The sequence below is a fragment of the Somniosus microcephalus genome, chromosome 14 (assembly GCF_052327205.1).
Source record: "Somniosus microcephalus isolate GS21.2 chromosome 14, FLI_Smic_1.0, whole genome shotgun sequence".
NCBI classification, from domain to species: domain Eukaryota; kingdom Metazoa; phylum Chordata; class Chondrichthyes; order Squaliformes; family Somniosidae; genus Somniosus; species Somniosus microcephalus.
Window position 1 is genome coordinate 133,428,856 of NC_141000.1, and position 16,851 is coordinate 133,445,706.

Below are 16,851 nucleotides of genomic sequence, written 5' to 3' on the forward strand. Positions count from 1 at the left end.
CCTCATGGCCAACAGTGACCTCTATCCCAGGAAGTACTTTAGCAGCCAGTATGGGGGCAATGCAACATAACCTGGAGCAAAGGTCAGAGAGGTTAAAGGGCAGCTGCAGCTAGGCTAGCTGTTAAAGGTCCAATTTTAACCCTGGTTAAAAGAGCGGCAGAGATTTACCCACTTGCCCCCTCTGGCCACCCGTGGATCACAATTTTAACCTGCACTGTCACTCAGTAACCCCTTTCCCCCAGCGCCCTGTGTTACTGACTGTATCTCTACTGATGTTAATCCAGCTCCCTCACACTGTCACTCAGTAGCCCCTCTCCCCCAGCGCCCTGTGTTACTGACTGTATCTCTACTGATGTTAATCCAGCTCCCTCACACTGTCACTCAGTAACCCCTCTCCCCCAGCGCCCTGTGTTACTGACTGTATCTCTACTGATGTTAATCCAGCTCTCTCACACTGTCACTCAGTAACCCCTCTCCCCCAGCGCCCTGTGTTACTGACTGTATCTCTACTGATGTTAATCCAGCTCCCTCACACTGTCACTCAGTAACCCCTCTCCCCCAGCGCCGTGTCACTGACTGTATCTCTACTGATGTTAATCCAGCTCCCTCACACTGTCACTCAGTAACCCCTCTCCCCCAGCGCCCTGTGTTACTGACTGTATCTCTACTGATGTTAATCCAGCTCCCTCACACTGTCACTCAGTAACCCCTTTCCCCCAGCGCCCTGTGTTACTGACTGTATCTCTACTGATGTTAATCCAGCTCCCTCACACTGTCACTCAGTAACCCCTCTCCCCCAGCGCCCTGTGTTACTGACTGTATCTCTACTGATGTTAATCCAGCTCCCTCACACTGTCACTCAGTAACCCCTCTCCCCAGCGCCCTGTGTTACTGACTGTATCTCTACTGATGTTAATCCAGCTCCCTTACACTGTCACTCAGTAACCCCTCTCCCCCAGTGCCCTGTGTTACTGACTGTATCTCACTGATGTTAATCCAGCTCCCTCACACTGTCCCCCCAGCGCCCTGTGTTACTGACTGTATCTCTACTGATGTTAATCCAGCTCCCTCACACCGTCACTCAGTAACCTGTCCAGTGACCCCCTCCCCGACCTTCATCGGTGCGGTACTCACCCAATGGGCTTCCGTACTTTGTGGAACTCGGTGATGACTCGTTCAATATCAGGAATCACTTGGCAATCCTTCCCATCCACGGCAAAGTTTGAGCTGGGAGGCGACAGAGACACAGACTCTCAGCCATTGTAGAGCGAGACGCTCAATGTAAGAGTGTTCCACTCAGTACTGCCCCTCTGACAGTGCAGCGCTCCCTCAGTACTGCCCTTCCGACTGCAGCGCTCCCTCAGTACTGCCCCTCTGACAGTGCAGCGCTCCCTCAGTACTGCCCTTCTGACTGCAGCGCTCCCTCAGTACTGCACCTCTCACAGTGTGGCGCTCCCTCAGTACTGCCCCTCCGACAGTGCAGCGCTCCCTCAGTACTGCCCCTCCGACAGTGCAGCGCTCCCTCAGTACTGTCCCTCCGACAGTGCGGCGCTCCTTCAGTACTGCCCCTCCGACAGTGCAGCGCTCTCTCAGTACTGTCCCTCCGACAGTGTAGCGCTCCCTCAGTACTGTCCCTCCGACAGTGCAGCGCTCCCTCAGTACTGTCCCTCCGACAGTGCAGCGCTCCCTCAGTACTGCCCCTCCGACAGTGCAGCGCTCCCTCAGTACTGTCCCTCAGGCAGTGCAGTGCTCCCTCAGTACTGCCCCTCCGACAGTGCAGTGCTCCCTCAGAACCTCGAGTTTAATGATTAGATTAACATCAGTGGTAGGAAAAATAATGGAATCCCTACTAAAGGAGAAAATAGAAGAACATCTAGAAACCAAAAACATAGCAATGAATAGTCAGCATGGATTTCAAAAGGGAATATGTTGCTTGACCAACCTCACTGAAATTTTTTGAAGAGGTAACAGAGAGAGTAGACAATGGTAATGCAGATGTCATTTATCTAGATTTTCAAAAGGCCTTCGATAAGGTACCCCAATAATAGACTGATGAACAAGGTCAGAGAATGCAGAGTCAGGGACAAGTAGCAGAATGGATTGCTGGCTGGCTTCAGGACAGAAAGCAGAGAGTAGGGGTAAAGGGTAGCTATTCACAGTGGCAGAAGGTGGGTAGTGGTGTTCCACAAGGATCAGTGCTGGGACCACTGCTGTTCACAATTTATATTAATAATTTAGACTCTGGAATCAAAAACACAATTTCTAAATTTGCAGATGACACTAAATCGGGGGGGATAGTCAATACTGAGGAGGACTGCAACAAATTACAGGAGGACATTAATAAACTTGCAGAATGGGCAAATTGGCAAATGAAGTTCAACACAGATAAATGTGAGGTATTACATTTTGGTAGGAAGAATAGGGAGGTCACTTATCACTTGGAGGGTGCGAGTCTGGGTGGGGTAAAGGAACAGGGATCTCGGAGTACAAATACACAAATCACTAAAAGTTGTGACACAGGTTAACAAGGCCATAAAAAAAGCAAACCAAGCACTAGGGTTTATTCCTAGAGGGATAGAATTGAAAAGTAGGGAAGTTATGCTAAACCTGTATCGAACCTTGGTTAGACCACACATAAGAACATGAGAAATAGGAGCAGGAGTCGGCCATTCGGCCCCTCGAGCCTGCTCCGCCATTCAATAAGATCATGGCTGATCTTCTACCTCATCTCCACTTTCCCGCCCGCTCCCCATAGCCCTTGATTCCTTTAATATCCAAAAATCTATCGATCTCTGTCTTGAATATACTCAACGACTGAGCCTCCACAGCCCTCTGGGGTAGAGAATTCCAAAGATTCACCACCCTCTGAGTGAAGACATTTCTCCTCATCTCAGTCCTAAATGGCCGACCCCTTATTCTGAGACTGTGACCCCTGGTTCTAGACTCCCCAGCCAGGGGAAACATCCTCCCTGCATCTACCCTGTCAAGCCCTGTAAGAATTTTATATGTTTCAATGAGATCACCTCTCGTTCTTCTAAACTCTAGAGAATATAGGCTTAGTCTACTCAATCTCTCCTCATAGGACAATCCCCCCATCCCAGGAATCAGTCTGGTAATCCTAGCTCCTCAAACTCCCTCAGCAGAACCTCATTCCTAGTTCTACCTATGTCGTTGGTTCCTACGTGGACCACGACAATTGGATCCTCCCCCTCCCACTCCAAGTACTTCTCCAGCCAGGAGGAGATGTCTTTAACCCTGGCACCGGGCAGGAAACACAACCTTCGGAACTCCCGGTTGCGGCTGCAGAGAACAGTATCTATCCCCCCCGACTATACTGTCCCCTACCACAACTACATTCCCTTTCACTCCCCCCACTTGAATGGCCTCCTGCACCATGGTCAGCTTGCTCATCCATCCTGCAGGCTTTTCCCTCACCCACACAGGCAGCAAGAACCTCATACCTGTTGGACAAGGGCAAAGGCTGAGGCTCCTCCAGCACTGCACCTGGGGTCCCCTTACCTGCCTGAGTTGCAGTCGCACCCTCCTGTCCCTGACCACTAACCAGACCTGTACCACTACCTAACCTAAGGGGTGTGACTGCCTCCTGGATCAAAGTGTCCAGGTAACTCTCCCCATCCCTGATGCCCCGCAATATCTGCACCTCAAAAACTCTGAGCTGAAGTTCCTCAAGATGCAGGCACTTACTGCAAACGTGATTGTCCGGGATCACAATGCTCTCCACAAACTCCCACAATCTGCAGTTGCAGCACACCACCTGCACTGCCATCCCTATATGACCTTGTATTATTTAATTAAATGTAATTAAATTTGTAATTGGGTAACTTAGTTTACAGTGTCGTTTCTTGACTACTTAATTGATCTAGATTAAGTTAAGGGTACTGAAATTAAATATCTACCTGTAACACAAAGCACTACAAGTAGTCTAGGCAAAAAGCAGCAACTCCTTCCCCCTCTTCTCCGAATTCCCAAATCAAACACTCTGATCAAGTCCGTTTAATCCCGCTCTGTGCAGACCACCTTGGAGTACTGCGTACAGTTCTGGTCGCCATATTATAAAAAGGATATAGAGGCACTGGAGAGGGTGAGAGAAGATTTACAAGGATGATACCAGAAATGCGAGGGTCTACATATCAGGAAAGGATGAACAGGCTGGGTCTCTTTTCTCTTGAAACGAGAAGGCTGAGGGGTGACCAAATCGAGGTCTTTAAAATTATGAAAGGTTTTGATAGAGTGGATAGAGAGAGAATGTTTCCACTTGTGGGGAAGAGCATAACTAGAGGCCATCAATATAAGATAGTCACCAAGAAATCCAATAGGGAATTCAGGAGAAACTTCTTTACCCAGAGAGTGGTGAGAATGTGGAACTCGCTGCCACAGGGAGTGGTTGAGGCGAATAGTATCGATGTATTTAAGGGGCGGCTGGACAAGCACAGGAGGGAGAGGGGAATCGAGGGTTATGCTGATAGATTTAGATGGTGAAAGACGGGAGGAGGCTCGAGTGGAGCATAAACACCGGCATGGACTGGTTGGGCAGAATGGCCTGTTTCTGTACTGTATATCCCATGTAATCCTATGGATTGTGTCCCCTCCCCCCTCCAACCACTCCCCAATATACATGGGGTGGTACGGCTGAACCCAGGCCCCGGCAGATCAGCTGCCGACCCCACTTCATGGACAGAACGGCTGAGCTTCGATACTCACAGGTTCTTGGCTGCACCGAAGCCACCAGGGAAGATAACGGCATCGTGATCCAGGGCGCTCAGTCTGCCCAGATCCAGAATTTTACCGCGGGCAATCCGGGCTGACTCCACCAGAACATTCCTGGGTGAAAAGAGGCACAAGGTAACGGAAAAGAAACTACACAGCTTGGTCTGTGAGAGAGACCAGAGTCACAGAGCTTCTGGACAGTCAGAGAGAGAGCGAGCGAGCGCAGTCCCACCCCAGAGCAGGCGGGGTCCCTCCCCCGAGCGAGCGGGCGGGGTCCCTCCCCCGAGCGAGCGAGCGGGCGGGGTCCCTCCCCACAGCGAGCGGGCGGGGTCCCTCCACAGAGCGAGCGGGCGGGCGGGGTCCCTCCCCAGAGCGAGCGGGGTCCCTCCCCAGAGCGAGCGGGCGGGGTCCCTCCCCAGAGCGAGCGAGCGGGCGGGGTCCCTCCCCAGAGCGAGCGGGCGGAGTCCCTCCCCAGAGCGAGCGGGCGGGGTCCCTCCCCAGAGCGAGCGGGCGGGGTCCCTCCCCAGAGCGAGCGGGCGGGCGGGGTCCCTCCCCAGAGCGAGCGGGCGGGGTCCCTCCCCAGAGCGAGCGAGCGGGCGGGGTCCCTCCCCCGAGCGAGCGGGCGGGGTCCCTCCCCAGAGCGAGCGAGCGGGCGGGGTCCCTCCCCAGAGCGAGCGAGCGGGCGGGGTCCCTCCCCAGAGCGAGCGGGCGGGCGGGGTCCCTCCCCAGAGCGAGCGGGCGGGCGGGGTCCCTCCCCAGAGCGAGCGGGCGGGCGGGCGGGGTCCCTCCCCAGAGCGAGCGGGCGGGCGGGGTCCCTCCCCAGAGCGAGCGGGCGGTGTCCCTCCCCAGAGCGAGCGGGCGGGGTCCCTCCCCAGAGCGAGCGGGCGTGGTCCCTCCCCAGAGCGAGCGGGCGGGGTCCCTCCCCAGAGCGAGCGGGCGGGGTCCCTCCCCAGAGCGAGCGGGCGGGGTCCCTCCCCAGAGCGAGCGGGCGGGGTCCCTCCCCAGAGCGAGCGGGCGGGGTCCCTCCCCAGAGCGAGCGGGCGGAGTCACTCCCCAGAGCGAGCGGGCGGGGTCCCTCCCCAGACCGAGCGGGCGGGGTCCCTCCCCAGAGCGAGCGGGCGGAGTCACTCCCCGGAGCGAGCGGGCGGAGTCACTCCCCGGAGCGAGCGGGCGGAGTCACTCCCCGGAGCGAGCGGGCGGAGTCCCTCCCCGGAGCGAGCGGGCGGAGTCACTCCCCGGAGCGAGCGGGCGGAGTCACTCCCCGGAGCGAGCGGGCGGGGTCACTCCCCGGAGCGAGCGGGCGGGGTCACTTCCCGGAGCGAGCGGGCGGGGTCCCTCCCCGGAGCGAGCGGGCGGAGTCACTCCCCAGAGCGAGCGGGCGGAGTCACTCCCCGGAGCGAGCGGGCGGAGTCACTCCCCGGAGCGAGCGGGCGGAGTCACTCCCCGGAGCCAGCGGGCGGAGTCACTCCCCGGAGCCAGCGGGCGGAGTCACTCCCCGGAGCGAGCGGGCGGGGTCACTCCCCGGAGCGAGCGGGCGGGGTCACTCCCCGGAGCGAGCGGGCGGAGTCACTCCCCAGAGCGAGCGGGCGGAGTCACTCCCCAGAGCGAGCGGGCGGAGTCACTCCCCAGAGCGAGCGGGCGGGGTCCCTCCCCAGAGCGAGCGGGCGGAGTCACTCCCCAGAGCGAGCGGGCGGAGTCACTCCCCAGAGCGAGCGGGCGGAGTCACTCCCCAGAGCGAGCGGGCGGAGTCACTCCCCAGAGCGAGCGGGCGGAGTCACTCCCCAGAGCGAGCGGGCGGAGTCACTCCCCAGAGCGAGCGGGCGGAGTCACTCCCCAGAGCGAGCGGGCGGAGTCACTCCCCAGAGCGAGCGGGCGGAGTCACTCCCCAGAGCGAGCGGGCGGAGTCACTCCCCAGAGCGAGCGGGCGGAGTCACTCCCCAGAGCGAGCGGGCGGAGTCACTCCCCAGAGCGAGCGGGCGGAGTCACTCCCCAGAGCGAGCGAGCGGAGTCACTCCCCAGAGCGAGCGAGCGGAGTCACTCCCCAGAGCGAGCGGGCGGAGTCACTCCCCAGAGCGAGCGGGCGGAGTCACTCCCCAGAGCGGGCGGAGTCACTCCCCAGAGCGAGCGGAGTCAATCCCCAGAGCGAGCGGGCGGAGTCACTCCCCAGAGCGAGCGGAGTCACTCCCCAGAGCGAGCGGGCGGAGTCACTCCCCAAAGCGAGCGGGCGGAGTCACTCCCCAGAGCGAGCGGGCGGAGTCACTCCCCAGAGCGAGCGGGCGGAGTCACTCCCCAGAGCGAGCGAGCGGAGTCACTCCCCAGAGCGAGCGAGCGGAGTCACTCCCCAGAGCGAGCGAGCGGAGTCACTCCCCAGAGCGAGCGAGCGGAGTCACTCCCCAGAGCGAGCGGGCGGAGTCACTCCCCAGAGCGAGCGGGCGGAGTCACTCCCCAGAGCGAGCGGAGTCAATCCCCAGAGCGAGCGGGCGGAGTCACTCCCCAGAGCGAGCGGAGTCACTCCCCAGAGCGAGCGAGCGGAGTCACTCCCCAGAGCGAGCGGGCGGAGTCACTCCCCAGAGCGAGCGGAGTCACTCCCCAGAGCGAGCGGGCGGAGTCACTCCCCAGAGCGAGCGGGCGGAGTCACTCCCCAGAGCGAGCGGGCGGAGTCACTCCCCAGAGTGAGCGGAGTCACTCCCCAGAGTGAGCGGAGTCACTCCCCAGAGCGAGCGAGCGGAGTCACTCCCCAGAGTGAGCGGAGTCACTCCCCAGAGCGAGCGGGCGGAGTCCCTCCCCAGAGCGAGCGGGCGGAGTCACTCCCCAGAGCGAGCGGGCGGAGTCACTCCCCAGAGCGAGCGGGCGGAGTCACTCCCCAGAGCGAGCGGGCGGAGTCACTCCCCAGAGCGAGCGGGCGGAGTCACTCCCCAGAGCGAGCGGGCGGAGTCACTCCCCAGAGCGAGCGGGCGGAGTCACTCCCCAGAGCGAGCGGGCGGAGTCACTCCCCAGAGCGAGCGGGCGGAGTCACTCCCCAGAGCGAGCGAGCGGAGTCACTCCCCAGAGCGAGCGGGCGGAGTCACTCCCCAGAGCGAGCGGGCGGAGTCACTCCCCAGAGCGAGCGGGCGGAGTCACTCCCCAGAGCGAGCGGGCGGAGTCACTCCCCAGAGCGAGCGGGCGGAGTCACTCCCCAGAGCGAGCGGAGTCAATCCCCAGAGCGAGCGGGCGGAGTCACTCCCCAGAGCGAGCGGAGTCACTCCCCAGAGCGAGCGAGCGGAGTCACTCCCCAGAGCGAGCGGGCGGAGTCACTCCCCAGAGCGAGCGGAGTCACTCCCCAGAGCGAGCGGGCGGAGTCACTCCCCAGAGCGAGCGGGCGGAGTCACTCCCCAGAGCGAGCGGGCGGAGTCACTCCCCAGAGTGAGTGGAGTCACTCCCCAGAGCGAGCGAGCGGAGTCACTCCCCAGAGTGAGCGGAGTCACTCCCCAGAGCGAGCGGGCGGAGTCACTCCCCAGAGCGAGCGGGCGGGGTCCCTCCCCAGAGCGAGCGGGCGGAGTCACTCCCCAGAGCGAGCGGGCGGGGTCCCTCCCCAGAGCGAGCGGGCGGAGTCGCTCCCCAGAGCGAGCGGGCGGAGTCACTCCCCAGAGCGAGCGGGCGGAGTCGCTCCCCAGAGCGAGCGGGCGGAGTCACTCCCCAGAGCGAGCGGGCGGGGTCCCTCCCCAGAGCGAGCGGGCGGAGTCGCTCCCCAGAGCGAGCGGGCGGAGTCGCTCCCCAGAGCGAGCGGGCGGGGTCCCTCCCCAGAGCGAGCGGGCGGAGTCACTCCCCAGAGCGAGCGGGCGGAGTCACTCCCCAGAGCGAGCGGAGTCATTGTTCCACGATACACTCACCGGGACTCTCCAGCAGGCACCCCCTTAACGTGATCCACAACATGCATCTGGGAGATGTTGGGGGCGTAAACATCGACCTCAGCCCCTCCCCGGCTCAGGTGAACCAAAATCCTGGAATCAGGGGAAAACGGGACAAATTAACTCCACCAAGAGAGGACACCACACCGCACTAAAATAACCTCAATCTCACAACTACCTGCTGCAGCAGGTACAGCAGATACAGAGTAAAGCTCCCTCTACACTGCCCCATCAAACACTCCCAGGGCAGGTACAGCACGGGTTAGATACAGAGTAAAGCTCCCTCTACACTGTCCCATCAAACACTCCCAGGGCAGGTACAGCACGGGTTAGATACAGAGTAAAGCTCCCTCTACACTGTCCCATCAAACACTCCCAGGGCAGGTACAGCACGGGTTAGATACAGAGTAAAGCTCCCTCTACACTGTCCCATCAAACACTCCCGGGGCAGGTACAGCACGGGTTAGATACAGAGCAAAGCTCGCTCTAGACACTGGTGTTCCGCAAGGGTCAGTGCTGTGGCCGCTGCTTTTTTTTGATACATAAAAATGACCTGGATAGTTGAATACAAAGTATAATTTCTAAATTTGCCGATGACACCAAACTTGGGGGTGTGGCAAACAGTGAGGATGATATCAATCGACTGCAACAGGACATAGAAAGGCCAGCGGAATGGGCAGACAAGTGGCAGATAGAATTTAATAGAGAAGTGTGAGGTGATGCAATTGGCAGAAGGAACAGGGAGAGGCAATATACACTTAATGGCACAGTTTTAAAGAGTGTGCAGGGACAGAGGGACCTGGGAGTTAATGTGCATAGGTCCCTGAAGGTGGCGGGACATATTGAGAGAGTGGTTAACAAAACATATGGGATCTTGGGCTTCATAAATAGAGGTATTGAGTACAAAAGCTGAACCTTTATAAAGCGCTGGTTAGGCCACAACTGGAGTATTGCGTCCAGTTCTGGTCACCACACTTTAGGAAGGATGTGAAGGCCCTTGAGAGGGTGCAGAGGAGATTTACCAGAATGGTTCCGGGGATGGGGGAACTTAGCTACAAGGACAGGTTGGAGAAGCTGGATTTGTTTTCATTAGAGCAAAGGAGATTGAGGGGTGATTTGATAGAGGTGTACAAGATTATGATGGGTTTGGATAGGCTAGACGGGGAAAGGCTGTTCCCACTAGTTGATGGTACAAGGACTAGGGGACACAGATTTAAGGTTTTGGACAAGAGATACAGGAGGGATGTGAGGAAAAACTTTTTTACGCAGCGAGTGGCGAGGACCTGGAACTCGCTGCCGACGGAAGTGGTGGAAGCGGAGACACTCAATGTTTTCAAGGGGAGACTGGATAGGCACTTGAGGGAAATAAACTTGCAGGGCTACGGGGATAGAGCGGGGGAATGGGACTGACTGGATTGCTCTACAGAGAGCCGGCACAGACTCGATGGGCCGAATGGCGGCCTCCTGTGCCGTTATGACTCTGTGACCGTCCCCATCGAACACTCGCGGTGCAGGGGGTGATTTGGGGTAAAGTTGCTCACGCTGAGGCCTCGTGGATCTCGGTGCCATCGTACACTCCACATCCCGAGAGAACCTGCGGGAAAGAGAAAGAAAAACCATCAGATTGACAGCCCTGAGAGCGGGTCACAGCGAGGTCAGGGGGCGGGGTCACAGCGAGGTCAGGGGGCGGGGTCAGAGCGGGGGAGGGGTCAGAGCGAGGGCGGGGGCGGGGTCAGAGCGAGGGCGGGGGCGGGGTCAGAGCGAGGGCGGGGGCGGGGTCAGAGCGAGGGCGGGGGCGGGGTCAGAGCGAGGTCGGGGGCGGGGTCAGAGCGAGGTCAGGGGGCGGGGTCAGAGCGAGGTCAGGGGGCGGGGTCAGAGCGAGGTCAGGGGTCGGGTCCAGTTCATGGCCGCAGTGACCCAACACCCGAGCCTGCGGCGGGCAGAAAACCGGCTCAAACCCGCGGCCCGGACAGAAAACCCCGGCCTGGCCCGCCTCCCCCCGGCCCCGCTCTCCAGCTCCGCTCGGGCCCCCCGCTCTCTCCCCGGACACCCGCCGCCCGCTCTCTCCCCGGACCCCCCCCGCCGCCCGCTCTCTCCCCGGGACACTCACCACGGCCACTCGGGGCCTCCCGCGAGCAGCGGAGACAAAACGGCGACAGGAGAGAGAGAGAGACAACATGGCGGCTCAGGGGGCGGGGCCCGGGACAGGGGGCCGGGACAGTGGGCGGGGCCAGGGGGCGGGGTCCGATACGGGGGAGGGCCCAGGACAGGGGGGGCCGGGACGGGAACCGGAACAGGGGCGGGGCCTGGATCAGGGGGCGGGGCCCGGGACAGGGGGCCGGGGCCAGGACAGTAGGCGGGGCCAGGGGGCGGGGTCTGATACGGGGGCGGGGCCTGGGACGGGGCCCGGAACAGGGGCGGGGCCTGGGACAGGGGGTGGGGCCGAGGACAAGGGGCGGGGTCTGATGCGGGGACGGGGCCCAGGACAGGGCGGGGCCTGGGACAGGGGGTGGGGTCTAGGACAGGGGGCGGGGTCTGATACGGGGGGGCGGGGCTTGGGACAGGGTCTGATACAGGGGGTGGGGCCTGGGACAGGGGGCGGGGCCGAGGACAAGGGGCGGGGCCCGGGACAGGGGGCGGGGTCTGATACGGGCGGCAGGGGGTGGGGCCGAGGACAAGGGGCAGGGTGGGTCTGATACAGGGGGCGGGGTCTGATACGGGGGGCGGGGCCTGGGGCAGGGTGTGATACGGGGGCGGGGTCTGATACGGGGGGCGGGCCCGGGACAGGGGTCTAGGACAGGGGGCGGGGTCTGATACGGGGGGCGGGGCCTGGGGGTGGGGTTTAGGACAGGGGGCGGGGTCTGATACGGAGGCGGGGCCTGGGACAGGGGGTGGGGTTTAGGACAGGGGGCGGGGTCTGATACGGAGGCAGGGCCTGGGACAGGGGGCAGGGTCTGATACGGAGGCGGGGCCTGGGACAGGGGGTGGGGTTTAGGACAGGGGGCGGGGTCTGATACGGAGGCAGGGCCTGGGACAGGGGGCAGGGTCTGATACGGAGGCGGGGCCTGGGGGTAGGGTTTGATACGGAGGCGGGGCCTGGGACAGGGGGTGGGGTTTAGGACAGGGTCTAATACGGGGGGCGGGGACAGGGGCGGGGCCTGGGACAGGGGGTGGGGTCTAGGACAGGGGGCGGGGTCTGATACGGAGGCGGGGCCTGGGACAGGAGGTGGGGTTTAGGACAGGGGGCGGGGTCTGATACGGAGGCGGGGCCTGGGGCAGGGGGTGGGGTTTAGGACAGGGGGCGGGGTCTGATATGTGGGGTCTAGGACAGGGGGCGGGGTCTGATACGGGGGGCGGGGTCTGATACGGGGGGCGGGGTCTGATACGGGGGGCGGGGTCTGATACGGGGGGCGGGGTCTGATACGGGGGGCGGGCCCGGGACAGGGGGCGGGGTCTGATACGGGGGGGCGGGGTTTGGGACAGGGGGTGGCGTCTAGGACAGGGGGCGGGGTCTGATATGGGCCCAGGACAGGGGGCGGGGTCTAGGACAGGGGGCGTGGTCTGATACGGGGGCGGGGTCTGATACGGGGGGCGGGGCCTGGGACAGGGGGTGGGGCCGAGGACAGGGGGCGGGGTCTGATATGGGGGCGGGGCCCAGGACAGGGGGCGGTGTCTGATACGGGGGGCAGGGCCTGGGACAGAGGGCGGGGCCCGGGACAGGGGGTCTGATACGGGGGGCGGGGCCTGGGGTGGGGTCTGATACGGGGGGGTGCAGGGGCGGGGCCCGGGACTCTGATCCCCACGGGCACTGATGTTGAGCCCTGAAGGCTGTAAAGCTCCAAATTGAAAGCTGATCCTCGAGGGATAACAAAATACTGCGGATGCTGGAAATCCGAAATAACAACAGATCTGTAAGTTCTGACGAAAGGTGTTCGACGTGAAATGTTGACTCTGTTTCTCTTTCCATGGATGTTGCCTGGCCTGCTGAGTATTTCCAGCGTTTTCTGTTGTTATTGCTGATCCTCGAGCTTCATTGGAACGGTGTAGGAGGCGGAGGTCAGAGTGCGAGTGCGGCGGAGAATTAACGTGACTGGCGACCTGAAGCTCAGGGACACACAGACAGAACGGAGGTGTTCCTCAAAACGGTCACCCAATCTCCGTTTGGTTCCACAGATGCTGCCTTTTACTCATTTCATAGTTTGGCCTCATATTTCTTTCTTTTTACTATTTGGTGATATACCCTGATTAGAGTCATAAAGTTATAACCACACAGAAGGAGGCCCTGAGAATCATCAAAGACGCGAGCCACCCCAGCCACAACCTCTTCGCCCTGCTCCCGTCCGGTAAGAGATACCAAAGAATACGGTCTCGTACCAGTAGGTTTCGGAACAGCTTCTACCCCCAGGCCATAAGACTCATGAACTAATAATTTATTATTATTTATTACTGTTGTCTTGTTTATTGTTGCTGTGCTTCTGTTGGTATTTTTATCATTGCTATGCAATATTTATTCCAGTGTTGGGAGGACTCGTAAAAATCAACATTTCATTGTGCAGTACATATGTCTGCTGCATATATGACAAACAAAATTGAATTGAATTGAATTGAATTGATTCGGTCCATCGAGTCCGTGCCAACTCTCTGTAGAGCAATCCAGTCAGTCCCATTCCCCCGCTCTCACCTTAGCCCTGCAAGTTTATTTCCCTCAACTGCTTATCCAGTCTCCCCTTGAAAAGAACATAAGAACATAACAAATAGGAGCAGGAATAGGCCACTTGGCTCCTCGAGCTTGCTCCGCCATTCAATAAGATCATGGCTGATCTTCGACCTTAGCTCCACTTTCCTGCACTATCCCCATATCCCTTCACTCCTTTATCTTGCAAAAATCTGTCTATCTCCACCTTAAATGCTGATTAAAGAGGGGATTAACACAATTGAAAGGAAGGATATTAGCTCTGATGATCTGGAATCTGTATGGGTAGAACTGAGAAATACCAAGGGGTGGAAAACGTTATTGGGAGTGGTATACAGACCCCCAAACAGTAATGCGGAGGTTGGGGATGGCATTAAGCGGGAAATTAGAGATGCATGCAATAAGGGCACAGCAGTTATCATGGGTGACTTTAATCTACATATAGATTGGGCTCACCAAATTAGTAACAATACTGTGGAGGAGGAATTCCTGGAGTGTATACGAGATGGTTTCCTGGACCAATATGTCGAGGAACCAACTAGAGATCAGGCCATCTTAGACTGGGTATTATGTAATGAGAAAGGATTAATTAGCAATATTGTTGTGCGAGGCCCCTTGGGTCGGAGCGATCATAATATGATAGAATTCTTCATTAAGATGGAGAGTGAAGTAGTTGACTCAGAGACTAGGGTCCTGAATTTAAATAAAGGAAACTACGCTAGTATGAGGCGCGAGTTGGGTAGGATGGATTGGGGAATGTTACTCAAAGGGTTGACGGTGAAAAGGCAAACATTTAAAGATCGCATGGATGAACTACAGAATTTGTTCATCGCTTTTGGCATAAAAATAAAACAAAAAAGGTGACTCAACCGTGGCTAACAAGGGAAATTAGGGATAGCATAAGATCCAAGGAGAGGACATATAAATTGGCCAGAAAAAGCAGCAAACCTGAGGATTGGGAGCAGTTTAGGATTCAGCAAAGGAGGACAAAGGGATTAATTAAGAGTGGGAATATAGAGTATGAGAGTAAGCTTGCAGGGAACCTAAAAACTGACTGTAAAAGCTTTTATAGATATGTGAAGAGAAAAAGATTGGTGAGGTCAAGCGTAGGTCCCTTGCAGTCAGAATTAGGGGAATTTATAATGGGGAACAAAGAAATGGCTGACCAATTAAATACATACTTTGGTTCTGTCTTCACAAAGGAGGACACAAATAACCTCCCAGAGATGTCGGGGAACATAGGGTCTAATGAGAGGGAGAAACTGAAAGAAATCAGTATTTGTAGAGAAATGGTGTTAGGGAAATTGACGGGATTGAAGGCCGATAAATCCCCAGGGCATGATAATCTACATCCTAGGGTACTTAAGGAAGTGGTCCTAGAACTGGTAGATGCATTGCTGATCATCTTCCAAAATTCGATAGACTCTGGAACAGTTCCCATGGCTTGGAGGGTAGCTAATGTTACCCCACTATTCAAAAAAGGTGGTAGAGAGAAAATGGGGAATTATAGCATAACATCGGTAGTGGGGAAAATGCTAGAGTCCATTATAAAAGATGTAATAGCAGAGCACTTGGAAAACAGTGACAGGATACTTGCCTTCATTAGCCGAGGCATAGAATATAAGAGCAGGGAGGTTATGATGGAGCTGTACAAAACGCTGGTGAGGCCACAGCTGGAGTACTGTGTGCAGTTCTGGTCGCCTCACTATAGGAAGGATGTGATTGCTTTGGAGAGGGTGCAGAGAAGATTCACCAGGATGTTACCTGGGATGGAGCGCCTCAGCTATGAAGAGAGGCTGGACAGGCTGGGGTTGTTTTCCTTGGAGCAAAGAAGGCTGAGGGGGGACCTGATTGAAGTGTACAAAATGATGAGGGGCATAGATAGGGTAGATAAAGAGGAACTTTTCCCCTTAGTAGGGGGGTCAATAACAAGGGGGCATAGATTCAGGGTAAGGGGCAGGAGATTTAGAGGGGATTTGAGGAGGAACTTCTTCACCCAGAGGGTGGTTGGAATGTGGAACTCAATGCCTGAAAGGGTGGTAGAGGCAGGAACCCTCACAACATTCAAGAAGCATTTGGATGAGCACTTGAAATGCCATTGCATACAAGGCTATGGACCAAATGCTGGAAAATGGGATTAGACTGGACAGGGATGGATGGGCGGCGCAGACACGATGGGCCGAAGGGCCTCTTTCTGTGCTGTAAAACTCTATGACTCTATGGATTGGACAAAGTCAACATGGATTTACAAAGGGTAAATCGTGCTTGACTAATCTACTGGAATTTTTTGAGGATGTAACTGGTAAAATAGATAAGGGAGAACCAGTGGATGTGGTGTATTTGGACTTTCAGAAGGCTTTCGATAAGGTCCCGCATAAGAGATTAGCATGTAAAGTTAAGGCGCATGGGATTGGGGGCAAGGTACTGACTTGGATAGAGAACTGGTTGGCAGACAGGAAGCAAAGAGTTGGAATAAACAGGTCTTTTTCCGAGTGGCAGGCAGTGACTAGTGGGGTACCGCAGGGATCGGTCCTAGGACCCCAGCTATTCACAATATATATAAATGATCTAGATGAGGGAACTAGATGTAATATCTCCAAGTTTGCAGACGACACAAAGCTGGGTGGGCGTGTGTGCTGTGAGGAGGATGCCGAGAAACTCCAGTATGATTTGGACAGGTTGGATGATTGGGCAGAAGCATGGCAGATGCAGTATAATGTGGATAAATGCGAGGTTATCCATTTTGGTGTCAAAAACAGGAAGGCAGATTATTATCTGAACGGCAATAGATTGGGAGAAGGGGAAGTGCAACGAGACCTGGGTGTCCTTGTGCACCAGTCGCTGAAGGTAAGCATGCAGGTGCAGCAGGCGGTTAAGAAGGCAAATGGTATGCAGGAATGACGTATGCAGAGAGATTGGGTCGATTGGGCTTACACTCGCTGGAGTTTAGAAGAATGAGAGGGGATCTCATTGAAACTTATAAAATTCTAACAGGACTAGACAGACTAGATGCAGGAAGGATGTTCCCGATGGCCGGGGAGTCCAGAACCAGGGGTCACAGTCTAAGGATAAGGGGTAAGCCATTTAGGACTGAGATGAGGAGGAATTTCTTCACCCGGAGAGTGGTGAACCTGTGGAATTCTCTACCACAGAAGGCAGTGGAGGCCAATTCATTAAATATATTCAAGAAGGAGTTGGATATATTTCTTAAGGCTAAAGGGGTCAAGGGATATGAGGAGAAAGCAGGGACAGGGTACTGAATTTGGACGATCAGCCATGATCTCATTGAATGGCGGAGCAGGCTCGAGGGGCCGAATGGCCTACTCCTGCTCCTATCATCTATGTTTCTATGTTAATGAACCAGCCTCCATGGCTCTCTGGGGCAGAGAATTCCACAGATTTACAACCCTCAGAGAAGAAATTCCTCCTCATCTCAGTTCTAAAAGGGCGACCCTTTATTCTAAAATCGAGGCCCCTCAGTATCTTATATGTTTCAATAAGATCACCTCTCATTCTTCTAAATTCCAATGAGTATTGGCCCAG

General features: G+C 57.2%; 2 protein-coding genes across 5 annotated transcripts in view; both read right to left on the reverse strand.

Moving 5' to 3' along the window:
• Positions 1-16,851, reverse strand: part of rrp1 (ribosomal RNA processing 1) — a 428,065-nt gene that overhangs the window by 212,564 nt on the left and 198,650 nt on the right. The window lies entirely within an intron of this gene.
• LOC147107919 (putative glutamine amidotransferase-like class 1 domain-containing protein 3B, mitochondrial) lies at positions 2-10,833 on the reverse strand (the record flags this gene model as incomplete). Its single annotated transcript, XM_086007377.1, has 6 exons — positions 10,726-10,833; positions 10,157-10,209; positions 8,598-8,708; positions 4,723-4,842; positions 1,135-1,227; positions 2-71 (listed from the first exon to the last, which is right to left on the reverse strand). Coding segments are annotated over exons 1-6 (516 nt in total), but the record flags the coding sequence as incomplete, so codon positions are not given.